Source organism: Anomaloglossus baeobatrachus, chromosome 1, assembly GCF_048569485.1.
Source record: "Anomaloglossus baeobatrachus isolate aAnoBae1 chromosome 1, aAnoBae1.hap1, whole genome shotgun sequence".
Taxonomy (NCBI): Eukaryota; Metazoa; Chordata; class Amphibia; order Anura; family Aromobatidae; genus Anomaloglossus; species Anomaloglossus baeobatrachus.
Window position 1 is genome coordinate 740,369,673 of NC_134353.1, and position 27,290 is coordinate 740,396,962.

Here is a 27,290-nt window from a genome sequence, read left to right on the forward strand (position 1 = left end):
ATGGACACAGGTACGTGCGTCACTGCTGTTGACACTGGGCAATGGGTATTAAAGGGAACCTGTCAGGTCAAAAAAGCGTTCTAACCTACAAGCAGGAGCCTACGTGAGCTGCTAACCCCTTCCTACCCATCCCGGTGTTATATTGTGTAATATGAAAGTAATAAAATACGTTTTATTACTTACATATTCCCTATGTAAATAGCACAGGTCTCTAGCCCGATGGGCATCGCATCGCCCTGTGGGCGTCTACATTATTTCCATGGTATCACGCCCCTGTGGGCGTGATACCATGGATTTATATCAGTGACGTGACCGTTGCTCCTTCAGAATCTCACGCGTGCTTACCATTCTTGCTGCCTCATCCTGGTGTGTGTGTCGGCTTCTGACGTGCACTGCACATGCTCAGAAGACTCCTGCAGTTCCGGTCATGCGCAGTGCACGTCAGAAGCCGAGAAGCAAACGCCAGGATGAGAAGGCGACGAGAATGGTAAGCGCACGCGAGATTCGGAAGCTGCCGAAGTGATGTTGCTCATGTAAATCCATGGTATCCTGCCTACAGAGCGATGAGACCCCCATGGGGCTAGACACCTATACTATTTACATAGGACATATGAAAGTAATAACTTATTTTATTACTTTCATATTACACAATATAACACAGGGATGGGTAGGAAGAGGTTAGCAGCTCACACAGGCTCCTGCTTGTATGTCAGAACGCTTTTTTGACCTGACAGGTTCCCTTTAAATAGTATGTTATCATGCCCCTGTGGGTATACTAACATGCTAAGAGGGCAGACTAGTCACGGAAATCACCCTCTTGCACCTAGTCCCTGCGCTCATCATAAAAGGATCTTTAGAAATACTTTTTCTAAAGATCTCTTTATCTGTGCTAGTGTATACAGGGACGGTTAGGCAGGGATTAGCAATATGCACCCAGAACTGCTTATGGTTCTGGGTGTATATTGCGCCTGACAGGTTCCCTTTAATTGCATATTATGGGAATTTGCTACAAATATCTGAAATGGGAATAGCCATTTAATAGCACATTAGCAGTGTATAATAATCACAAATATACATACAAAAGAAGGACTTTTATTTTCTCTATCAATAAATATTTATTCCACAGAATACTCTTTTCAATGAAGTATAAAAAAAAAAAATATCTTTACAATGTGATCTTTAACACTCAATGCATTAAAAAAATCTCACTATAGCAATCGGGTCTTGTAGACCAACAGCCTTATGGCTTCCTGGACCAGGATTTTAAGTCTTACTGTCTCCGGCCTCATGCACATCACATATACATACTGTGACACCTATAGAAATCTGGGTCCTTTCTTAATCTCTTTGCATTGGATCTCAGACCGAGGTTTCTCAAGGATTCATGTAGAACCCAGAGAAAAGACAATGTATGAATTTGCTCGCTCCATTGGATGCCATTTTTCTAATGTGGGAATTACTGTGCCAGATGGCAGTATACGGAGTGCTTGTGCTCCACAGTACAGAGCTTTGGTGACGCACAGGTTCCATGTATACAGCTCCTCAGTGTGCATGAAGCCTTTATTTAAAATCTACACTAAAACGTCATTTTTTTTCCCACCACTTCTGCTATTCAAATGCCAAGAAAATCACCAGTTGGAGATTACAGATGGCAAATGTCAAATCTCATAGACATCTGATCAAAAAAAAAGTTAATTAAAGGGAGGGGCAAAGTTCATTAAACCAAGTACAGGCACGTTTAGGGCACTTTCAGACGTCCATGATTAATTAGTCCGATCTCGATAGCAATGTATGTACATGATCCGAATGGGACAGCTTCATATGTTCCTGAGGCTGGCGCGTTCACATCAGGTGCCAATCTCGGCATTGCAATCCGGGATCGGACGGATGATCGCATACGTATGAAACAACCTTGAAGTGCATCTTCCATCTACTTCTTTTTGCGCATCTCCATACCCGATGTAATATAGAGCCAAAGAAGGACAGTAGGTAGGAAGGTGCACTTACATGTCTGGCCACGCCAAGTGTGCACCGAGCGCCTGTGCCTGGTTTGAACAGTCATTCTGTCCCGAAAGGCTCTTTAAAGTTAATTCACATTTGTTTAAAAGGGCTGCTTATAGCTAGCACATAAAATATATCAGATGTACAGTGCATCTAGATAGGAGGGGACAGATCATATACAGATCTTCAGCCTATGATTTCAACTTGGTCACAAGTTCTGGTAGAACTTTAGACATGATTACTCCAATAAATACAGCTCATGTCCATTTTACCAAGTCGGGTGGGGAAAAAAAAAAAAAAAACTATAAAGTTACTGTTAAACAGTCTCAATCAGATAAGAATATTGCCTCATTTCTATACAAAACCATTTGTTTCCTGCCATGTCATTCCAGATTGTTTTTTGTGCGTGGGAAAAAAAAAAAATGGACTAGCCATCAATACCCTGGAGAAACATTATTTGTTAGTTTTTCGGTCCAGCAAAGAGATGTAGAATTAATGCCTACAAAATGCATGCACAAGAGGCTCAAACTCCCCCCCTGCAAATCACAGAATAATCAGTCTCTAGGAACGCCTGCATTACGAGTATCTGTGCATATATGAATGGAAAGGGAGGAGGGATAAAACCAGTCCAAAAAGCAAGGTGTAAAATCCAGTAGTCCTCATGAAAGTCAGTTTTTCAGCCATGGATGTGCTTCAATGGAAGACTTGCTCCGATCACCATAGTCATACAACAGTTCCTCTCCTGCCTTTATGTCCCTTGATGCGATCAGTATAAGGTGAGGTATATTTTTGATATCATGTAGCTTTGTATGGCAATTCCCATTCTTGCTATGGTTTATTAGTCTTCCTAGGCGGTTGGTCTCTTTTGTAGCGTCAACACTGGTGTAAGAATAGACAAGAAATGGGTTAAATATCACAGGTGATACATTATGGAACAAGCAAGTTGTAGATCGGTCTTTAAAAAGGAATGACTGAATTGTCAGGTCTTGTAATACTGATGACCTACCCTCAAGATAGGGTGTTATTACCAGGTAAGTGGAGAGCCAACACCTTTAGCCGGATGTAAACATTGAAATGATCTGGAACAGTGAGGTTCCATTCACTGAGCAAATACCAGTGCCGAGAACAAAGTTCAGCTCCTATTCAATCAGATTGTCGATAGTCTGATATGGATGATCCATTCTAAGGATAAGTCCTTAACAGCACTATGCTAGACAACTCAAACCATCATTCCAGTATTTTGTTTTTTTTTTCTCCTCTAGCAATGGATTAGTCTTTTACTCACCCTCTGTCTTTTCCACCTCCGGTGCCGCAGTGCGGTCTTCTGCCCTCAACGTCTGACGTCACAAGCACTTAATACAAGTCTATGAGAGCCAGAACAAGGCTCTCATAAACTTGTATTGAAACGTGACCTCTGGCACGCTCCATGTAGCCCTTTAACTGCTGACAGGTTACAAATTGCCAGAGACCAATGGGAGCGGCAATGATAAAAGTAGAAGACAGCAACAGGCAAGTACAAGTCTAGGGGCAGGGGACTTCGATTTAAAGGGAATCTGTCACCAGGTTTTTGCTACCTCATCTGAGAGCAGCATAATGTAGAGACAGAGACCCTGATTCCAGCAATGTGTCACTTACTGAGCTGTTTGCTGTCATTTTGATAAAATCAATGGTTTCTCTGCTACAGATCTAGCAGTTATACAGAGAGCTCATGAATATGCTGGACTATCTGGCAGCACGCCAAGTAGTCCTCTAATGATAATCTACTGCTGAATAAACAGTGATTTTTATCAAAACGACACTAAGCAGCCCAGTAACTGCCACACCACTGGAATCGGGGTTTCTACCCATAGATTATGCTGCTCTCCGATTACGTGGCAAAAACCTTGTAACAGATTCCTTTTAAAGCATCTCTGTAGCCGTAAAATACAAATAAATACTTGAGTGGTATTTTAAGATGGGGCTACACCTAGACAATAAATAGGTAATTGAAGATACAAAAAAATAAAATGCATTGAAGAACTTGACAAAAATCAAAGATTTCTTCAGGTTAATCATAGACAAGCAATCAAGTGTCTAAACATGGTCTTACATGAACAGGTCATAAATAGAAAATCTCTCATGATCCCCAATCCCAGCAGCTCTATACAGGACTGATTTTAAGCATTAAACTTACAATGGACAACAAAGTGCTGCTCATTAGCCTCAACTCACCAGTAGGTTTTATTCAGATACTGAAAATAGTACATGTAGCAGCCGGTGGATGAATCCTGAGCGTATAATGCCTCTCGCCTTTTCGCATCGGTCGTCTCTATGAGGTCTCCATGATATTCCACTACAAATTCCCCACGCTGGAAGTTGCGAGTTGCAATCACCCCTCTACCTTTATCGGCAATCATGTCAACCTGAAGAGAAGAAAAATGAGGTCATTAGTAGAGATTTTAGAGAATGCTGTGTTCTCTTGAACAAAAATATATTCAGCTTTGTGCAAGAGCAAGATTGTGAAAGAAGGAAAGATTCTCAAGGCCATCAGCCCAAAAATGTATAAACAATGTCCAATTTTAGGATTTATTGTTAAAACAATGTTTGTATCTAAAATGAAAGTCAGTTTGCAAACAGGATATTTTTACATGAGACTGTCAGACCTGCCCTAAACACAGCACAATCTGCAACAAAGTATAAATATTCTCTGAAAATATACGACGAGGATCCAGCCGAGAAACCTAGCCGGAGATTCATCTAGTTAAGCCTCACCTCTGGCCAGCTCTCCCCAGGGGCGCTGCAGGAGATTGACAGGTCTCTGTCTTAAGTATACAGAGAGAGACCTGTCAATCACCTCTAGCAGAGCTGGGAGGAGCCGGGCAGGGGTAGAGGCAGACGAATCTGGTCTCCAGCTATAGTCCTTCACTGGATCTTAAAGGGACTGTCCCCAGGTTTTTGCTCCTTCCCCATCTGAAAGCAACATGATGTAGAGACAGACGCCGATTCCAGTGATGTGTCACTTGCTGAGCTGTTTGCTGTCATTTTGATAAAATCAAAATACAAAATTACTGAATACACTGGACTATATGGCAGTACGCTAAATAGTCCTCTATAATCTACTGCTAATTAAATAGTGATTTTATCAAAGCTACCCTAAGCAGCCCAGTAAGTGACATATCACTGGAATCAATATCTCTGCCCCTATGTTATGCTGCTCTCAGATTAGGGGGCAAAAATCTGGTGACAAATTCCCTTTAGTTAGCAGGTTAATAGCATTTTGACACTGCAGCCGCTGCACTGATAGCCCCACTGCCGTGAGCAGCCGGCTCAGTACTGATGCAATGCTGAGCCGCCTGTCAATCAGTGTTGGGGGTGCAGTTACAGCCGTTGCTCACTATTCACCGAGTGGTGACCAGTACCACAGCGGCTCTAATACTGAAAGCCCATGGCTGCCGAGAAGAATAAATTTAATTTCCTCCTGGCAGCGGGGTGCTCTGTGCGGCGGCGGTATGGTGTTGGAACACTACTGACCTACAGATTAATAGCGCTTTTATTTTTTCAGGGGTTTGTGTCCTCTTTACACGACAGGTTTCCTTTAACATTAAACACAACAAAAGTATAACTGGTGTAAACAATAACTAAGCGATCAGCCCTAGATCACATTCTAGTAAAAACATAGGTCGGTATAATAAAAACGATGATCACAGCTAGAAACACACATTGCGCAGTACCCACCTTCATCCCTTCCTCTCTGCCACTTTGAATAAGGTCATCAATTCTCTGCTTTTCTTCGGTCTGAAGAAGAAATTGAAAACACCATCAGCACCATTAACGGTACATGTGTGGATCTCTTCATAGGACAAGGTTTGTGGTTACCTCCAAATCTTTTTTGCTTTTCCTGCAGCTTCGTCTGACAGGGAAATAATCTGTAACTTTCCTGTTGGGAGATTTTGTTCCTTGTGCCCTGTAGAAAATACGCAAAAATTCATCGTATCAAAAACCCCATTTGATAGAAATCCAAGTTAACCAATAATGTACTGAAACGCTAAAGCTTTAAAAAGAGGAACAAGTGGTGGTTTGAATGCAAAACAAAACGACAAAAATAAGTTTGCTCATGTTCTAAGCCTACAGTGTAGTCTATTGTGCACAAGAAAGGTGATGTTCAGCTTGTGTATGACGCCACATGAAGCCATTTTGACAGCAGTACTGTGCACAAGTTTCAGTGAAAAATGCCTTTAAAAAAAAAAAAAAAAAAAAAAGGGACAGTGCATATGCATAATTTATATACATACTAGCTGTAGTACCCGGTGTTGCCCGGGATAGTAACTGTCTCTCTCCAAGTCTCTGTCTGTGTGTCGCTGTGTCTGTCTCTTTCCTTGTCTGTGTCTATGTCTTTGTATCAGTCTCTCTGTCTTTCCCCCTAGGTCTGTCCCTCTCTGTCTTTGTCCATCTCTTTGTCTGTGTCTTTTACTGTCTGCCTCTTTCCTTGTCTATCTCTATTTCTCTGTCTCTTACCCAGTCTGTCTCTATCAAGGTCTGTCTCTTTCCCCATCTATCTTTGCCTGTATCCTCTTTCCCTGTCTGCCTGTCTCTTCCACAATCTGTCTGTATCTCTCTGTCTCTTTCCCGATCTGTCTCTGTCTGTTTCTTTCCTTGTCTGCCTCTTACTCTGTCTGTGCCTATGTATGTCTGTGTCGTCTCTCTCTCCCTCTCTCTTTCTCTCTCTATCCGTCTCCCCACTGACATCATATCACCTCACAGATAAGGTTCTTATACTAACAATGTCTTTTCTTCCTATAGCAACCTATCACAGCTGCTATTAAAACCACTAGCTCCAGGCTCCATTTACTTAATGGAGGCATGTTTTTTGGAGAGTAACTGTAAAGCGCAGGGTTAAATTTTCCTGTCAAAACATAGTCTACGACGTTCCCTGGGTCACATGAAGTGTCTGTGCAAAATTTTGTGATTCTACATGCGACTGTGCGGATTCCTTTAGGCAGACACACACACAAAACTCAGCTTTACATATATACACACACACACACACACACACACACACACACACACACACAGCATGATGTGTGTAGGTCGTCCCAGATATCCTCTTAAAAAGAGTTATTCCCCAAATGATATTTTTCACAAAGCATAGTAAATGCATACTTATTGGTAATTTACAGACTAAACTTAAAATAGGTATGTGGGTATTCCAGGTTTATTCCCATCTCCATGACCATAACCCAATATGTAGTAGGTGTAATAATAGGAGCAAATACCTCAAATTAGAAATGTAGTATAGTTCTCCTGATTAACTGTCACTTACAGGGCATTACAGCAGCTACGATATCCATGGTTTTGACCAGTGAGTTAGTCGCTATTGGTCATAATCATGGATACCCAAGCTATTGCAATGCCCTGAACATGAGGTAAGCAACATAGTTAATCAGGAGAACTATACTACTTTTCGAATTGGAAGTTTGCACATATTATTACACCTACTACATATTGGGAAGTGTCTTTGTGATACCTTTTCATCTATCTGCCTCTTTGTGCACCCAGTTTCACATAGCAAATTGGGTGATCCTGTTCTTATATCCTAAAACTACATTTCCCGGTAGCAAATGCTTCTCCTCCATTTCCAAAGATCCCCTCCTCTCTCATGTGTGCTCCTGACTAGCTCCACTGCGGCTACCAAGAGATGAAGTACTTATTTCTTCCCAGGAGCTGCCGGCTTTCAGTCATGGGGGTGTGCAGAGAGCGGCTACAGTCCCTGCTCACATACTAACTTTGATTGACAGCTGGCTGTACAGCGCATTTTTACATACGGTGACTGATCACTATGCATGCTCGTATGACTGAAAGCCAGAGGCTCTTAGTAGAGAAGTTAAATTTGTTCCCAGTAGAGCCACTGGGCAGCATTGTAATGCCATTCATCTGGAAATTAATCCTATATCTATAGGTAATTGCATTTTCGAGGAGGTGACAGGTTGCCTCTAATAGCTATCTTAAAATTTAATTAAAAAAAAAAAAAAGAATCCTGGAAGTGTTGATATGGCCTCTACAGGTCATGGATCTTAACATCATTGAGTCTGTCTGAAATTACATGAAATGACATAAGGATTTGCTCAAACTTAGGTCCACATAAGATCTGTGGTTAGTTCTCCAAGATGTTTAGAATAGTCTCCTTGCTAAATTTCTTCATCTGTGTGCAAATGACTGATCAGATTAGATTTTTCTTTTGCTCACCAACTTTATTAATAAAAATACACACACCCCTGCCCCTACCAAGTCTGCCTAGGGTCCCCCCCCAATCTCTGCGCTTCCTCTTCCAGACTCGAACATATGACAAACACAAAAGGACTTTGGTAAGGAGTACACTTTTGTTCCTCCCTCTAACTTGAGGGATGAAAAGCTCATCTAAACCATCAAGCATATTTGTAAAGCAAAGCCAGTCGGTTTATGTGATGAAGAAGGAGACTTTATGCAGGCGCAGGTCATGATGGCCAGACACCCCACACTTACTTTCTTCTATTAGATTTCGCCTTCACCATCTTTTGAGGCGCTGATGTCTTAGCAGTAAGCGGCAACGATGATTTCTTCTGAGTTTCAGGGACTGATTGTTTTTGGTCAGTGATCACTTTTGTGGAATTACACTCGTTCTGTCCGTGTTCGACAACTTTTGACGGCTTAGAGGTGGTGCCAGGTTTTTGTTTTTCAACTAAAATGACATATCATATACAAATGTCAATCACCGATGTCTAATAACTCAGAAATATGCGGCTTCCAAAAACACCATTTAGCTGCATAAATAGTGCTAACCTGTCAGTAAATAGTGACTGTCTGGTAGCACAACTGGAACAGTGACTACATGGAGAAAATGTAAGCTTTATTTTCCCTGCAGCTGCTGGCTTACTAGCAGTAATATAAGATATGGTAACAGATTAAGGCTTTTGGCCACACTGTATAGGCCTATAATTTTTTATTTTAACTGTACTGGACAGCAAAGTTAGTTACTCTCCAATAAAATGGTGTTAAAAATAATATATATATTTTATTAGCTACAATATGGGATTTTAACAGATTGTAAGAAAATCTAATAAAATTTGTTTTGGAATATTTTGGTTACATTACGGCACGTGCATCAACCACACAGTCAGGTACACAGACATTATGTTACGTAAGAATTCGTACCATCCGCTTTCTTAGGTGGATCTACAGAGGCTTTGCCCGGATGTTTGCCCTCATTGTGGGTCACAGAGTTTTCTTCCTGAAGGGGAGGTCTTGCACTGGTAGATTTAGTAGGGCTCATAAAAGAGGAGATTTTTGACTGCCCCCCATGTCCCAGATCCTGCAGAGAAAAGAAAAACACAGACTAATTGGTTATATAGGTAGTTCGCTATAAGGTATTTAGCTTTCAGATACCCTAAAGTGGCCCTTACAGCCGGGCAGATCAGCCAAATTACCGATCACAGCAACGGTTGTACCTGATCAGCGCCTAAACATTCCAGCCACCAGCCACCAAAAAGAACAAACTCCTACTTGCATTTTCACGTGGGGTTAAAATTAATGGCTGGACGGCAGAACATCCCTTTGTGTACATACATACATACATATACACACACACACACACACACACACACACACAGGATGTGGAGCCTAAACCCGCGGCTCCTGTGAAGTTTACAATGCCAAAAAATACTTGGCAGCAAAAAAGCGATTGTATATATGCCGACTGCAGAACACTGCGGAACATACAATGTGTTTTTTGCACTGTGGAAACTTAGCCACACTCCATACTGGAAAACCTGTTTCAGTTCCTGCAGATCCTCTATTATAATGGCCCAGCCTATACAGAGGACGATTCACGTGGGCAGATGTATAGGAACTGTCCTGTGGGCGTGTGGGAGGACCTCGAAAAAACATTGGCAATGAACTCTGTAATGCCACCTCCAACATATCAAAGGATGGCAATGTTTAATCTGCAGAAGGCGACAATAAGAAATCCCCCTCTAATGCTCACATCACCACCCTCCAGGCTGGGACACGGCACACGGTCCAGGGTGTAATATGGTGCCAAGGAAGGCTGGTTATATTGGGGCAATCATTGCATCTTGGTTTAGATCGATAGCAGTAAAAGCCAGATACATTTACAGCAATTGTCATTACCATCACTGACAGTCCTCTAGCAATAGTGCAGCACTCCACCAGCCAGACGCACAGCCAGACGCACAGCCGTCCACTCCACCAGCCAGACGCACACACACACAGCGTCCACTCCACCAGCCAGACGCACACACACACAGCGTCCACTCCACCAGCCAGACGCACACACACACAGCGTCCACTCCACCAGCCAGACGCACACACACACAGCGTCCACTCCACCAGCCAGACGCACACACACACAGCGTCCACTCCACCAGCCAGACGCACACACACACAGCGTCCACTCCACCAGCCAGACGCACACACACACAGCGTCCACTCCACCAGCCAGACGCACACACACACAGCGTCCACTCCACCAGCCAGACGCACACACACACAGCGTCCACTCCACCAGCCAGACGCACACACACACAGCGTCCACTCCACCAGCCAGACGCACACACACACACAGCGTCCACTCCACCAGCCAGACGCACACACACACAGCGTCCACTCCACCAGCCAGACGCACACACACACAGCGTCCACTCCACCAGCCAGACGCACACACACACAGCGTCCACTCCACCAGCCAGACGCACACACACACAGCGTCCACTCCACCAGCCAGACGCACACACACACAGCGTCCACTCCACCAGGCAGCCGCACACACACACAGCGTCCACTCCACCAGGCAGCCGCACACACACACAGCGTCCACTCCACCAGGCAGCCGCACACACACAGCCACACAGCGTCCACTCCACCAGGCAGCCACACACACACACACACACACACAGCCACACACACAGCGTCCACTCCACCAGCCAGACGCACACACACACACAGCGTCCACTCCACCAGGCAGCCACACAACACAGCAGCTGTCATCCCCTATACACAAGAACTAGTTTCATGTCACATGCGGCAGACTACAGCTAGGGGGCGCCCGGCAGCACACACACAAAACAGTTAGTAGCCCACCGACCCCGGTCACTTTCGGGTTGTTTTCATTGGTTCCCCCGGTACGGCAGGTTTCCGGTGCGTCCCCACTCCTTCCGTCGCTAGACTTGGACATTTTCTTACCTAGGAGACAGACAGGGTGGGTTGAATGCGGTACTGGGTTGGTCAGAGACTTATGACAGGGCCTAGCGCCGCCATCTTTAAAGGGCTTGAAGGAGGGAGGGCTCAGGCCGACGCTACCAGAAGGCCGAGCCCCCGGTGCCGCCTCCCCGCCATGTACTGGGTAGCCCCGGGAACCACAGCTCATGGATCCCTGTGTATACAGAGCGGCTGTGTGTGATCGCTGGGTGCCGGCAGCTTCCCGGGGTCTGAGATCAGATGTCCCCCGGCACAATCTGCAGCAGCGCCCTGTGAGCGCAGAGCATGGAGCTGGGCAGGATCATCCACACATACAGAATAGGGACTGATGCGCTGCAGCACATTACTGTATCAAAGTAGGGCAGGTGTAAACAAAACAAAAATAACTGACTTTTGTGTGCGATTGTTTAAAGGAACCGGTCAGAAACGCCTCCATAAACCCCCTAAGCCATGTCCAGGACTATTTAGCCTTTCAAAATACAATAGGAGTAAATGGGTTGCCCGGTTTCAGCAGAAAAGTCTGCAGTCACTATGTCAGTGCGTGGTGCGCACACTGTCAGAACTCCCCCTGTAAGTTCTGTGCAGTGGACTGTCACGTGATGCGCACACTGTCAGGATTCCCCTGTAAGTTCTGTGCAGTGGACTGTCACGTGATGCACACACTGTCAGGATTCCCCTGTAAGTTCTGTGCAGTGGACTGTCACGTGATGCACACACTGTCAGGATTCCCCTGTAAGTTCTGTGCAGTGGACGGTCACGTGATGCACACACTGTCAGGATTCCCCTGTAAGTTCTGTGCAGTGGACGGTCACGTGATGCACACACTGTCAGGATTCCCCTGTAAGTTCTTTGCAGTGGACGGTCACGTGATGCGCACACTGTCAGGATTCCCCTGTAAGTTCTGTGCAGTGGACTGTCACGTGATGCACACACTGTCAGGATTCCCCTGTAAGTTCTGTGCAGTGGACGGTCACGTGATGCACACACTGTCAGGATTCCCCTGTAAGTTCTGTGCAGTGGACGGTCACGTGATGCACACACTGTCAGGATTCCCCTGTAAGTTCTTTGCAGTGGACGGTCACGTGATGCACACACTGTCAGGATTCCCCTGTAAGTTCTTTGCAGTGGACGGTCACGTGATGCACACACTGTCAGGATTCCAGAGTCTAGCCTGGCCTTTCCCAAAAGAAAAGAATTGGTTAGAAGCTGAATAAGACTAGTCGGTAAGTGGCTGCAAATAGCCAAATCACATACATGTGGTCACATAAGCAGAGGCGGACATATCATTGGTGCAGCTTGTGCAACCGCATGGGGCCCAGGAAGTTAGGGGGACCATTTCTACCTCCAAAGTAGGTGGAATAGTGCATTTGTAAGAGTTTTTGGGCTGCAAAGGGGCCATTGACTTATTGCACAGGGGCCCTTTTCTGTCTGTGTGTGCCGGTGCACATAAGTGCCGGCCTGCACGGGCATACAGCGGATTGGCAGACTGTAATGACCAGCAGTCTGCAGCCAGAGTGAGTTCAGGCTTTTCTTAGACCAGATAAGGCTGCTTTCACACATCCATTTTTCGCCGTGCAACACAATCCGGGAAAAAACGTCCTTTCCCCCATAGACTTGTATTGGCGCCAGATTGTGCCGCATGGCCTTACGTTGCATCCAGCTTTTGCCGGATCCAGCGTAAATAGCTGATCCGGCGGCCGGATGGAACGCTGCTTGCAGTGTTTTTTGTCTCCGGCGAAAAACCGCATGGCGCCAGATCTGGTGCCGTGCGTTACAATGAAAGCCTATGGGCGCCGGATCCGTCTTCATCCAGCATATGATGGAATCCAACGACGGATCCGGTTTTTTGAACTGCGCATGCTCAGCAGCACAACGGATCCGTTAAAAAAAATAGAACGCATGGAAAAAAAACTGATGCAACGGATCAGCTTTTTCACCGGATCCGTTGAATCAGTTTTTTTGCCGGACGGCAAAAAAAAAAGGGATGTGTGAAAGCAGCCTAACTCTTAACCCTTTATGTCCTCAATGCACTGCTCCAGCAGAGAGAATTCAAAAGATTGTACTCTCATATACATGTCTAGCAGTGAGTGGGACATGACCATGCAGTTCCACGCTGTATGCACTGCCTAGCACCACCCTATTAATGTTACATACACAAATACAGTGGAACTTTGGATTAAGAGTAACTTGGTTTGAGAGCGTTTTGCAGGACAAGCAAAGCTTTATACAAATTTGTAACTTGGTTTAAGAGCAATGCTTTGCAATAAGAGCAAATACTCACCATGCACACTTCCGGTTCCACCCTTTCAGCACGCTATATGACGGTAACTTTCTGTACTCTATACAGTATATACTATATAGCATGTCTATTAGTTTGCACTGTATTGTACTCTCTTTCTGCTAACCAGTACAGCACATTGCTTCTACTGTAATCTAATTGCCTGTGCAGTATTTATACCCCACATTTGGCCTGGTTCTGCCCTTATTTTGGGGAGAATAGATTTGGGGTGTGTTTTTTGTGTACTGTACTAGAATAACGGTTATCATATTTATACATCATTTTTTTCTCTATAGTGCACCTCTCGCACACCAACAATTCTAATATTGTAAGCTATCGTGCAGTTTAATTTATTTTATATGTTTTTTACTGTATAGTATTTTGTATTAGTGTACTGCAATAATTTTATATGAATACAGGACAATTTGTATTACTGTAATAAATTTGTATAAATGCAGTAAATATTTTGGGCTGTGGAACGCATTGTCTTTCTGCATTTCAATTCTCTCCTATGGGAAAATGTGCTTTGATATAAGATTAGCTTGGTTTAAGAGCATACTCCCGGAACCAAAGTATGTATGTAAAAAAATATATATATATATAATCACTGTCCCCACTGGGGCTCACAATCTACATTCACCATCAGTATGCCTTTGGAGTGAGAGGGAAAAAAAGAAAAAAGGGCAAAAACAAAACGGAGAACCAGAGGAAACCCACGCAGACACGGGGAGAACATACAGATTCCTTGCATATGATGCCTGGTAGACTGATCGGTCTTTGGCCATGTGCCAGAGCAAACGACCTGTCAATCAATGAGAAGAGGGAGGCACTAGGCCAGGAATACAGTGCGAGGCTGAGGAGCGGGCAGTGCATCGTCATCAACCAACGCACTGCCAGATTGATGGAAATTGAACTTGACAGCGCCGTAGCATCAATGTGTGGAGGCATAGAAGGCTGAAATGTCATCTAAAGGGCTAGAAGTGGTTTGGGAGCGAGGGTAGAGGTGTCTGACAGGTTCCCTTTCTGGTACTTCCACACAAGATGTATTTGTTACAGAATTTGTGCCACACTAAACCTCGGAGGATTTTACTGTGGGTTAATCTCTAACATTCCACATTGCAAAGTCAAATCCATAATAATCTTTATTTCTATAGCGCCAACATAGTCTGCAGCGCGTTACAATTCTATGTGAATGTATGCTGCAGACGACATTTTGTAATGTCACATCCACAATGCTGCCACATATTACACAGTGGATTTTCTGCCTGGATCTGTGGATGCTCCCTACAAGGGGGTCTCTAGCCTGAGGATACTGGTCCTGCAGCCACTATGCGTCACTATGTGACTGCAGACTTGTAGCCCAAGGTGGACAACCCCTTTAAAAAGGGACTATCACCAGATTTTCACTACCTAATCTGATAGCATCGTAAGGTAGAGACAGAGACCCTGATTCCAGCAATGTGTTACATACTGCGGTGCTTGCTGTAGATTAGTTATCTCTTGCTGATAAGTGATTTTATCATGAGGACCACTAAACCTGCTGCCATGTAGTCCTTCATATTCTATATAACCCCATCCCCACTACTGACTGACAATTTTCTATGTTCACAGTGCATAGGCAGAACGCTGACAATCAGTGGTGGGGGATGGGCTTAGACAGAGCTTAGAATAAACTGGTAGATCTGCAGCAAACAAAGATCTGTTTGGTGTTTTTTGTGTAATCATTGTTTGACCTTTTTTTGTATTGATACATTAGCTCATGACTGTGGTTAGGGTCTTATCTTGGTGTTCCAGTCCCTCCATCTGCTTCCTATTTGTGAATGACCGGACACTGATCTGCTGCCTTTTTTAAATCTCAAGCTATACCTACATTAGGTCTCCAATAAAATGTCGCTGTTAGCGCATGCGCAGTGAAATCCGCATTGATGATATGTGGATGCGACCACGCATGTGCAGCTGAGGGCACCATTTTATTGGAGACCTAATGCCAAATGTAGATGCTGGTGCGATATTTAAAACAGGGGGCAAGTCACTGACGGATCATTGTCCTGTCATTCACAAACAGGTAGATCAGGGATGGGGAACCTTTTTACTGCCGGGGGCCATTTTTAAATTTCTACCAACCTCCGGAGGCCGCACAAAATTATCAATGTGCAAATTACCCGCCTATATATGATCAAGCAATTAATTAACTCACCTCTACTGTGGTGGTCGGAGCTACTTCTCTTTGGTGCGGCGGTTAATTTTCGGTGACATCGATCATGTAACATTGCTTTTCATAACTACATTTCAAGGCTTGTCTCTGTCTGGAGCGTAGTCGATTCTTTGTAATAATATTGGTAAACCATATATAATCCCATAGGAGACATTGGGACTGCTATATATACACACATCACCGGAGACATTGGGGGGCACATGCATATACCCCCAGCATCTCCAATGTGATGTATATGCCCCAGCCCCTCCAGTGATGTATACATCAAAAGAGGGGCTGGGGGCATACATATACATATACATACATACATATAGCTGAGGGGCACAGACAGCACTTGGGGGGGGGGGGGGGGGCAAGGACAGCACAAGGGTGGCTTGAATATCACGAGGAAAGCACAAACACCACTAAGGGACGACTGGGAAAATCTGATAACACTTGCAAAGGACAGACATCACAGGGGAACATGGACATCACCGTGGGTGGTGGCACGCAGCACTGAAGGAGGGAGCACACAGCACTGAAAGCCGTGAAGCTGCTGCACGTCTTCTATGGGACGGGAGTGCAGAGCACTAACCCCGCCCACACAGTAAGTCCTGAGCACACTGGCACTGGCCAGCGTGAGGACCCAATGGTACACTCACGTAGCGTTTAGTAGTGAACACTTCGGCGCCGGAGTCACATTTGCAAGTGACTTGCTCTAGTCCCACATCACATCACCCAGCACAGATGCACACTCACCTGACACGAGCGTCTCAACAGCATATAAATACATACAGCCAACCCGCTCCTGTCAGGAGTGTGTGCGGCTGTGTCGGGTGATGTGATGTGAGACTAGCGCGAGTCACTTACAAATGTGACTCCGGAATGCGCGTCCTCGCAGCGCACATAGGAACTTAAAGCGCTGGCTGCCGGCAAGACACGGTGGCCAGCCAGAGCACTGCGGACTCAGGAACCTGCCCTAGGGGCGCAGAGAACTTCATTGTGGGCCACATACAGCGCGCGGGCCGGACGTTCCCCACTCCTGAGGTATATGGAGAGGCCGGAGCACCAAAATAAGACCCTACCCCAATGCACAAATACATCATTACAAGAAAACGACCATCATGGATTACACAAAATCACAAACGGGATTACAATACAGGTATCATACTAATCAGTATTACAGCGCCAATATGGCCATGTCTGTACTTTACTTAGCAAACGCCTGCTTACAGGTTCTCTTTAAAGGAGTATGCCCCATATGGAGTATAAAAGCAAGCAACTTTGCAGATAACCCCTTACTAAAAATCCGTTCTGCTCAAGAATGGAAGGATTTTATATGATTGTTTAGAGCTCGTTGCCTTGGTTACCAGCCCTTCTGCAGTCTTTGATCAGTGGTCTGACTCGTGGGTAACAGATGCAACATTTGTAAGCTTTTTAGCATAGAACTTGCCAGTGTTGCCATGAAGCCGGCGGGATGGCTAATTATAGCCAGTCCCTATACTCCGCCAATGCTGATAGCAAAACGGTCAGTCATAAGGAAATCACCAGCTCACAGCAATGAGGAGGTGGGGAGCGCCTGAAGATGGAACATGGCACAAACCCTTTATAAAAGCAGAAAATTGATTTGTGTCAGGATTTTCATGCAGATATCATAGCAAAGCAAAGAGTGAGATCGGCTTTGTTGGTCCCAGCGACCGGACCCCCACTGTGGGAAGGTGATTGATTTCACCAACCAGAACTCACCTTTTAAAAGGAAACCTGTCACATCGGATGCAGGTTAGTATTAGAAAGCTGCCCGTCCGCTGTACCGAAAGTACGGCATCCAGACAAACTAGCTTTATTCCTCCCAGAAGCCGCCAGCTTTCAGTCATAGATGTGTGCCGACGTGGTTACAGTCACCGCTCTCTACACCAAGTGGTGGCTGTAAGGACACCCGGGAATTTAAAAGGGAACCACCACCAGGACTTCGCTATATGAGTTAAAGGCAGTGCCATACTGGTACTAGGATGGTGAATCCAGGCATACCTATTATAGGAAGATCGGATGTTTGATTGCTGAAATATCGGTAATCAACAGTTACATAAAAGCACTGTGCCTTGATGGACGTGTGCTTCGGGAGCGGACCTTTGTGGGTCGGGTCCTCGCTGTAAATTCATCCCCTGTCCTCTATGGCGTGAAAACTTATTTAAATATCGCGCAACACCGCCATTGCTGCTATTGGTGGCATGTGCGAAATGCCACAGTAATGATGCCTTCAATAAACTAAGCTCTGGAGTCTGCACATGCAGGTACCGCAATCTCTGGCACCATAATCTTATGCCTGCACAAATACATCACCGACGCACGAGAGAGATAGTTTCTGCTCAGGCCCGCGATAGTGGTCTCTAACTGCGCCTGCGCGAGACTTCAGCATCAGCATGGAGGATGACGGGGCAGTCATCATCCATGCAAATCAAGACTGGGGGACAGCGAACAGCGGCAGGAGGGGGGACAGAAGGCGAAAATGAACCCACCCATCTGGCCAACCAAGCTAATTTGCATACGAAAATAATATTTTATAAAGTTGTTTTGGAGGTCTGAAAAGGGGGCCAGCAACAAGGTGCACCTTCATAGACTGCAGCCCAGGAGCTGCAGAAGGTGATATATTTGGTTTAATAGGGAAAAATCTGGTGACAGGTTCCCTTTAAGTTATGTGCCCACGGTCCAGACATGCTGTGTCCTGGATCCTTCTGGGCTAGAGTGCTCTCCACAGGAGAACGCAGCGCCCGTGCCCACGATCAGGGTTCGGGAAGCTGCTGACTTTCTCTCTGCAGAGAACACTTGTGGCTCCGCAGCAATAAATGGACATGATGTTGCTCAGGAAGTCACACCACAGATCAGTTTACCGCACAGGAAAAACAAGGGCAGTGGGCAGGAGATTTCTATAAATCCCATCCTCTGTGCTTGTACTATACAACGCAGCATTTTGGATGCTGCGAAAATACAATCCGTGCAAAACACTGATCGTGGGCACGCAGCTTAGGATTATGTCCACGCCCGCACATGCTGCATTCTAGAGCAGCCTCCTGCGGGGCTGTGAGTGTCTCTGAAGAAGAACACAGCGTCTGTGCCCTCGATCAGAGTTCGGTTTGCTGCGAACTGTCTCTCTGTCCTCTTGCTCTGAGCACTAGAATAAATTGATGTGCTGCAGCTCGGAAAGCAGTTTACACTGTGGAGAAAAGAAGCACAGTGCGCAGGAGATCTCTATATATATCTATCCTCTGTGCTTGTACTGTACAATGCAGCACTTAGGATGCTGCAAACATACTCTGCATCCAAAACACCATGAACCCTGATCGTGGGCACGTGTCCTTAGGGTCCTGGAGCCCCAATAACATGAGATTTGGGGACAAACCCTTTAAATAACCATTTGCTCTTACATTTCACCTGTGACCAGTCCTGGTATGGAGACTACTGTGATCAGCTGTAGCTAATCTCTAGATTTCCCATTATTTGGCCAATTTCCCAGCCATAAATGCTTTTATCAGGGGACACATTACTCCCCATTACATAGCCCCTCACTCACCGACACTACACCCGTTTAATGCGCACATTCCAATGAATGGCTGCTGCGCCCCCACTGACACAAGCCCACACACGCGGGCCCCTCCAGTCGCCGGTGTTAGCGGTCGCCGGTGTGATCAGCAGCTCGTTACCTCTCCCCATGATGTCTCCGGTGCAGATCCTGTGCGGCCGCTAGGAACAAGCTGAAGGCTAACTACAAGCAGTCGGGAATTCGCCACATTAACCCGTTACTAACAACCTCCAACAAAGTTTAAAGCCCCACGCAGTGGATACCGCTCTAAGGGCGGAGCGAGTGCGTCTCACCGCCCACCTCACTGTGGATTGGCTCAAAATGCTGCCTGTTAGATTATCAAGGCTTCTCATTGGTAATCAAGTGTTAACCCGCCTTTTCCCCGCCCCCTAGCGTTTTCTTCCCTTTGTATGGTGCCTGTAGTTTTAAAATCGCGAAGCTATCTGATTGGCTGTATGAAAATCCCGTCTCTGGAAGCTGATTGGTTGTATGGAGAATACAGTTATCCAGGCAACCACTGTAGGAGTCGGCACGTGTCCTGGCCGCCAGGATGCTCTCTGCTCTGTCAGTTACCTGCTACCTATTTCATTGCTAGTCACCAAGGATGGGCTGATATTTTATTTTTGTATTTGTTTATCGTGATCTCACCATTGTTTCTATTTATTAGTGGTACAATGTGTAAAAGAAAGAACTCAGTTCACATCTACGTTTATTTATTGTATTCCCTTATATAGAAGCAGAAAACGGAAAATAATGGCAGTCCTGAAAATCCTGACCTCGAGGTGTGTGCCATCGGTGCCTTCTAAGGCTAGGTTCACATTTCCGTCAATTTGTATCAGTCACAATCCGTGGCTCTGGTAAATAACGGAATTGTTTGGCGGATTCTGTTGTTTCCCATAGACTTGTATGAGTGGCGGATTGCGACTGATGACCTTGCGTTGCATCCGCTGCGCCGCAGTCAGTCGTCTTTGGACTGACCGCTGGGCGGAAACAACGCAGAATGTAACGTTTTTTTGGGCCGTCAAAATTAACGCAGCGCGCAGGAATCCGTCGCAATCTGTCAAGCTTGTAATGGATGTCTATGGTGCTGGACTCCGTCATGCTCTACTGAGCATGCTCAGCTTGTTTGGCACACCCACTGGGCTGTCCCAAACACAAACGGATCATGACGGATCCGTCAAAAAACAGACGCACAGCGGATGTAACGGACACGACGGATCAGTTTTTTCACAGGATTCCTGTGAACGGAATCCTGTGAAGAACACATCCGTTGCGTCAGTTGCCATCTAAAAAACGACGGATCCGTCGCTGACGGATCTGATAGATTTAAAGCAACGGAAATGTGAACCTAGCCTAAGATTCACGCCGCAAAAAAGGCCAGAAAGGAGGTCAGACGGAGGCCGAAGGTTCATATATGCTGCTCGCCTCATATTACACAACACTCCAGGTTTATATACATTATTGTGAACCTGTCACCTCTAGAAATAATACCTGCAGATATAGGGTTAAACTGTAATTCAATAGCATTAAAACTCTGTATAGTGGAGCAGCGGCTAAAGGGAGATATGAAGTTACATTCTACCTGCAGCTGCTCGATTTGTCCATCATCAGGGCAGTACATGGAGCCCACTGCTCACAGTTCAGTGAGCTCATTGTAATCACTACCTGGCACATTGATTACCAGCCTGCTCTGTGCACATACAGTCATATGAAAAAGTTTGGGCACCCCTATTAATGTTAACCTTTTTTCTTTATAACAATTTGGGTTTTTGCAACAGCTATTTCAGTTTCATGTATCTAATAACTGATGGACTCAGTAATATTTCTGGATTGAAATGAGGTTTATTGCACTAACAGAAAATGTGCAATCCGCATTTAAACAAAATTTGACCAGTGCAAAAGTATGGGCACCTCAACATAAAAGTGACATTAATATTTTGTAGATCCTCCTTTTGCAAAAATAACAGCCTCTAGTCGCTTCCTGTAGCTTTTAATGAGTTCCTGGATCCTGGATGAAGGTTTGACCATTCCTGTTTACAAAACAATTCCAGTTCAGTTAAAGGAGTTGTCTAACATTAGCTTACCAAACATTTTTGAGTTTATCTGTGCTGTATTGTCATATAAATCACCCCTACATTGTTATTTTTTGTTTTCTAACTTTTGTTCCTCTTGAATTATCCCTTTATTCTCTGCAGCTCCTTGTTTACATTCAGCTCCAGCAAACTGACCTCTTCCTGTGCTACACCTCCCATTTACAGCTGGCACTGCCCGGCCTCAGTGTCAAGGCTCGCTCCCTGCCTGCCCTCACTGTCCAGCCTCGCCCCCTGCCCGCCCCCTACACACACATTCCCTGTCAGTATTCTACCCCAGCACTGACCTGTTATCACTCTAGCATTGGAAATAACAGCCCCACATCGGGCTCTGCGCCCCCCACATACCACGGGCTCTGCGCCCCCCACACACATCGGGCTCTGCGCCCCTCACACACATCGGGCTCTGCGCCCCCCACACACATCGGGCTCTGCGCCCCCCACACACATCGGGCTCTGCGCCCCCCACACACATCGGGCTCTGTGCCCCCCACACACATCGGGCTCTGCAACCCTCCCCGACACACACACACAATCGGCGCTCTATACCGACCCCCCCATCATGGTTCTGTACCGACCGCCCCCCATCGTTCTGTACCGACCCCTACCCCCATAGGGAACACATGCAGGCTACATTCACATTACCGTTCAGTTTTTGCGGTCCGCAAAAAAAAGGTCCGTTTTCTTCACGGATGCATCCGTGTCATCCGTGTGCCTTCCGTTTTTTTGCGGACCGCAAAAAACGGAAGCAGCAAGAAAGATAAATAGATGAGTAGATATAGAGATGGATAGATAGATATAGAGACAGAGAGATTGACGGATGAATGAATGGGATGGATGGATGGATGGATGGATCGATAGATAGATGAGAAAGACATATATAATGTCCCACCTTCCTGCATATTCTAAGCTGGCACCCTTTAGTGACTTTCATGTGGCACTAAGAGGGTGCTTAGCCTTGTATTTAGCCAAAAAATAAATAATTAAAAAAAACAACGTGGAGTCCCCCCTATCTTTTGTAGCCAGGTAGGGTAAAGCAGACGGCTGTCAAACCACAGCTGGCAGCTTCACCTTGGCTGGTAATCCAAAGCAGAGGGCACCTCACGCTGTTATTTTAAATTATATAAATAATTTAAAACAAAAAACGTGGGGTCCCCCCCAAATTGGATCACTAGCCAAGGTAAAGCGGACAGCTCTGGTCTGGTATTCTCAGACTAGGGAGGTCCACTGTTATTGGACACTCCCCAGCCTAAAAATAGCAGGCTACAGCTGCCCCAGAAGTGGCGCATCCATTAGATGTGCCAATCCTGGTGCTTCGCCCCAACTCATACCGTTGCCCTGGTGCAGTGGCAAATGGGGTAATATACGGGGTTGATGCCAGATGTGTAATGTCACCTGGCATCAAGCCCAGCAGTTGGTGATGTCACGCGTCTATCAGATACCCGACATCACTAACCCAGTCAGTAATGAAAAAAAAAAAATAGACGACAAAAAAAGTTTTATTTGAAAAAAACACTCCCCAAAACATTCCCTCTTTCACCAATTTATTGAAAAGAACAATCAAATACGGGTCTGGCGTAATCCAATAAGGGGGTCCCACGGCGATCCATACCATAGTCACTGTCCCAGTCAATGAAGAACAGAATGTTCCCCATTCTCTGGGAGAGGAGTGCAGTGACCTGAGCTAACATCAATAGGTCAGCCCAGGTTACTGCAGGGGATGACGAGCGCTGCTGTCAGGAGGTTAGATGAGATCATTACCTGCTTTGATGATCTCCTCCTCTGCTGACGTCAGCGCTGTCACTGACTTCCATTGCCCGCCGCGTTCTCAGCAGTATCGCGAGAGCCCGTGACGTCACCGCTAGTGACAGTCTCGGGCCGCCCGCGAGACGTGACGTGAGAACGCGGTCGGCATAGAAGGCAGTGACAGCGGTGATGTCGGCAGAGGAGGAGATCGTCACAGCAGGTAATGATCTCATCTAACCTCCTACCAGCAGCGCTCGTCATCCCCGCGGCTGCACGCACTGTGAAAAGCTGCTGATACACTGCAGTGCGAGCAGCCGCGGGGCTGGCAGGGAGCGGGACACAGATTGCACGGGCACTCCTGCTATCCTAAGCACTGTAAGCAAGGAGCCCGGTGCTGGCGGTGACATCGTGGGCGGGGAGAGTACGGGCTGCGGGGGAATGTGTGGGAGGGTGCAGGGAAGGAGGCGGAGGCTCCACGCACTGTAGCTGCCCAGCAGGGCGGCAACAAGCTGTTCCCAGATTTGCATGTCAACATGGTCCTGCCCATGTTGACATGAAATGACCGGAAGCAGCAAAATCGTGGCAGGAGCGGTCACATGACCACTCTGTGCCGGGGGAGAGGGGCTGACAGCAGGGCAGGTAAATGCTCACTATCTACTTAACTGCCCCAATGTAGCCCAATAGGGTAATAATAATAAAAAAGTCAAAATAAGCCGGATAACCCCTTTAAGTTTGATGGTCGCCGAGCATGGACAGCACGCTTCCAATCATTCCACAGATTTTCAATGATATTCAGGTCTGGGGACTAGGATGGCCATTCCAGAACATTGTAATTGTTCCTCTGCATGAATGCCTGAGTAGATTTGGAGTGGTGTTTTGGATCATTGTCTTGCTGAAATATCCATCCCCTGCGTAACTTCAACTTCGTCACTGATTCTTGCACATTATTGTCAAGAATCTGCTGATACTGAGTTGAATCCATGCGACCCTCAACTTTAACAAGATTCCCGGTGCCGGCATTGGCCACACAGCCCCAAAGCATGATGGAACCTCCACCAAATTTTACTGTGGGTAGCAAGTGCTTTTCTTGGAATGCCGTGTTTTTTTGCCTCCATGCATAATGCCTTTTTGTATGACCAAACAACTCAATCTTTGTTTCATCAGTCCACAGGACCTTCTTCCAAAATGTAACTGACTTGTCCAAATGTGCTTTTGCATACCCAGGCAACTCTGTTTGTGACGTGCTTGCAGAAACTGCTTCTTTTGCATCACTCTCCCATACAGCTTCTCCTTGTGCAACTTGCGCTGTATTGTTGACCGATGCACATTGACACCATCTGCAGCAAGATGATGCTGCAGGTCTTTGGAGGTGGTCTGTGGCTTGTCCTTGACTGTTCTTACCATTCTTCTTCTCTGCCTTTCTGATATTTTTCTTGGCCTGCCACTTCTGGACTTAACAAGAACTGTACCTGTGTTCTTCCATTTCCTTACTATGTTCCTCACAGTGGAAACTGACAGTTTAAATCTCTGAGACAATTTTTTGTATCCTTCCCCTGAACAACTATGTTGAATAATCTTTGTTTTCAGATCATTTGAGAGTTGTTTTGAGGAGCCCATGATGCCACTCTTCATAGGAGATTCAAATAGGAGAACAACCTGCAAGTGGCCACCTTAAATACCTTTTCTCATGATTGGATACACCTGCCTATGAAGGTCAAAGCCCAATGAGTTTACAAAACAAATTTAGTGCTTTAGTAAGTCAGTAAAAAGTAGTTAGGAGTGTTCAAATCAAGAAATTGATAAGGGTGCCCATACTTTTGCACAGGTCAAATTTTGTTTAAATGCGGATTGCACATTTTCTGTTAGTACAATAAACCTCATTTCAATCCAGAAATATTACTGAGTCCATCAGTTATTAGATATATGAAACTGAAATAGCTGTTGCAAAAAACAAAAATTGTTATAAAGAAAAAAGGTTAACATTAATAGGGGTGCCCAAACTTTTTCATATGACTGTACAGTGGGGAAAATAAGTATTTGATACACTGCCCATTTTACAAGTTTTCCCACCTACAAAGAATGGAGAGGTCTGTAATTTTTATCATAGGTACACTTCAACTGTGACAGACAGAATAAAAAAAAAATCAGAAAATCACATTGTATGATTTTTAAATAATTAATTTGCATTTTATTGCAAAAACTAAGTATAGTATTTGATACAATAGAACAACAGAACTTAATATTTGTTACAGAAACCTTTGCTTGCAATTACAAAGGTCAGAAGTTTCCTATAGTGCTTGACCAAGTTTCCACACACTGCAGCAGGGATTTTGGCCCATTCCTCCATACAGATTTTCCTCAGATCTTTCAGATTTTGGGGCTGTCATTTGGCAACATTGAGTTTCATCTCCCTCCAAAGATTTTACATTGGGTTCAGGTCTGGAGACTGACTAGGCCACTCTGGGACCTTGAAATGCTTCTTACAGAGCCTCTGCTTAGTTACCCTGGCTGTGTGTTTCAGGTCGTTGTCATACTGCAATACCCAGCCACGACCCATATTCAATGCTCTTATTGAGGAAGGAGGTTGTGACCTTCATGAGTTTTACTGTAACATTGAGTTGGGTTGTACTTGAACTCATAGGACCATAAGATCTGAAGTAACCTAGTGGGAACCTAGACTGTCTAACTATGCCTTGTATAACTGTAACATGCTGGAAGATATGTGCCTGATATCTGGAGTGCAAAGTTAGTGCAGAGAATGAACTATTAACCCCTTTATGACCAAGAACGTAACTGTACGTCCTTGGTCGTATCGCGGTAATCATCGCTGGCTGCTGCGGTGAGCCGGCAATGATCCCTGCACATGTCTGCTGGTTTGACCGCGATCCACCTGCACTTTCTTGCCACTTGGATTGCACTGTGAAAATGAGACAGCGAAATCTAAATTGTCGCAGCGGGGATCGTGCCGTTCCCCTCTGCCATCGGCAGCCCTGTGACGCGATCACGGGGAGCCGATAGTTGCCATGGTAGCGACAGATCATGTGACGATCCCTATTGCTGTCATGATGTATTTCCTGTCAGAGTCGACAGAGTGCTGTCTCTCACAGGAACGCTGCATTTCTGCTGTGCAGCTCTGATCAACAGAAATTAACAAGCGATCAGACTGCTGATCCATAAAGTCCTGTAGGGCGTCTGGTAAAATAAATAAAAAGAATGTAAAAAAAAGGTTTTAAAAATATGAAATCATTTTAAAAAATCAAAAAGTTCAAATCACTCTCCTTTCTCCATTCACCCCATGGATAATAAAACAGTTAAAATAAAATAAATAAATAAATAAAATAAAGAATGTCATGGGGTTCTTCTCCCATATCACACAATCAACAGAGCGAGAGATGGCGGTACAATCCAAAAAGCATTTATTCCAAGCAAAGCAAATGGTTGATAACATAATCCACAAAACAGAGAGTAAAATTAATCCAGCAACACAAATATAGTCCGGTAACCGATAAATTTCAAGGTCTGAGAAGTCTCAGCTTCTCCCAGAGGATCAATCCTTCTCCCTTCAAGTTCCCAACAGATTGCCTGAATCTCCCAGGTAAGCAGAGAGTTTACAGTAGGTGGATCTCATGCCCCCTCCCCTGACTTAGGAACAAAAAGCTGGCAGGGTAGGAATTAAACCTGCAAATGGGACAATGTACACAGAAGCAGTACAAATAAGACAGTGAACCACGCCCAAACATTAACCCACACAAAATGGTATACAATCCACAATATTCCACCATCACAACCTCTCCCTCCTTCTGAATAAGTGAGTATGCCATGAGGTCTACACAGACCTCTGGCCATCTCACTTAAGTCCATGTTGCTCAGCTGTGGATAGTCTATGGTTCTTCTTGCCAAAACAGTCCAACAACATTCTGGTGTTAGCTTCCACGCTTGTATTGGATGGTGAAGCTGTAGGTAGTCCCTTGTACAGCCATAGGGTTGGAAGGACAAGCTTCCCTTTGTGTCCTCCTTCACTCAAACTGTGTTTCCTGCACCCACAAATCGACATTGTAGATCTGCCACATCATTTCCAAGGAGAATATCTGCAGGCAGGCTGCTTATCACCCCAACCACACATTGCTTGATCCCAAAGCCAAAGTCCAGATCTACAGTCGCCTTTGGGATATTCCT

At 45.4% G+C, this 27,290-nt stretch overlaps 1 protein-coding gene across 6 annotated transcripts in view; it reads right to left on the reverse strand.

The window, feature by feature from the left end:
• Positions 1 to 1,076: 1,076 nt before the first annotated feature.
• The window catches only part of KMT5A (lysine methyltransferase 5A), a 93,056-nt gene continuing 66,842 nt past the window's right edge, over positions 1,077 to 27,290 (reverse strand). Inside the window, exons 1-8 of one of the 6 annotated variants that reach the window (XM_075322811.1) lie at positions 19,400 to 19,501; positions 11,117 to 11,214; positions 9,169 to 9,325; positions 8,500 to 8,695; positions 5,857 to 5,944; positions 5,716 to 5,775; positions 4,213 to 4,403; positions 1,077 to 2,880 (exon numbers count right to left, since the gene is read on the reverse strand). In XM_075322811.1, coding sequence (XP_075178926.1) covers positions 2,670 to 2,880; positions 4,213 to 4,403; positions 5,716 to 5,775; positions 5,857 to 5,944; positions 8,500 to 8,695; positions 9,169 to 9,325; positions 11,117 to 11,214; positions 19,400 to 19,409 — 1,011 coding nt within the window. In that variant the 5' untranslated portion in view covers positions 19,410 to 19,501 and the 3' untranslated portion in view covers positions 1,077 to 2,669. Of the gene's footprint in view, positions 2,881 to 4,212; positions 4,404 to 5,715; positions 5,776 to 5,856; positions 5,945 to 8,499; positions 8,696 to 9,168; positions 9,326 to 9,416; positions 9,565 to 11,116; positions 11,469 to 19,399; positions 19,502 to 27,290 lie in introns of those variants that run through there. The other 5 variants (XM_075322818.1, XM_075322831.1, XM_075322805.1 and 2 more) reach the window with 5 other exon arrangements.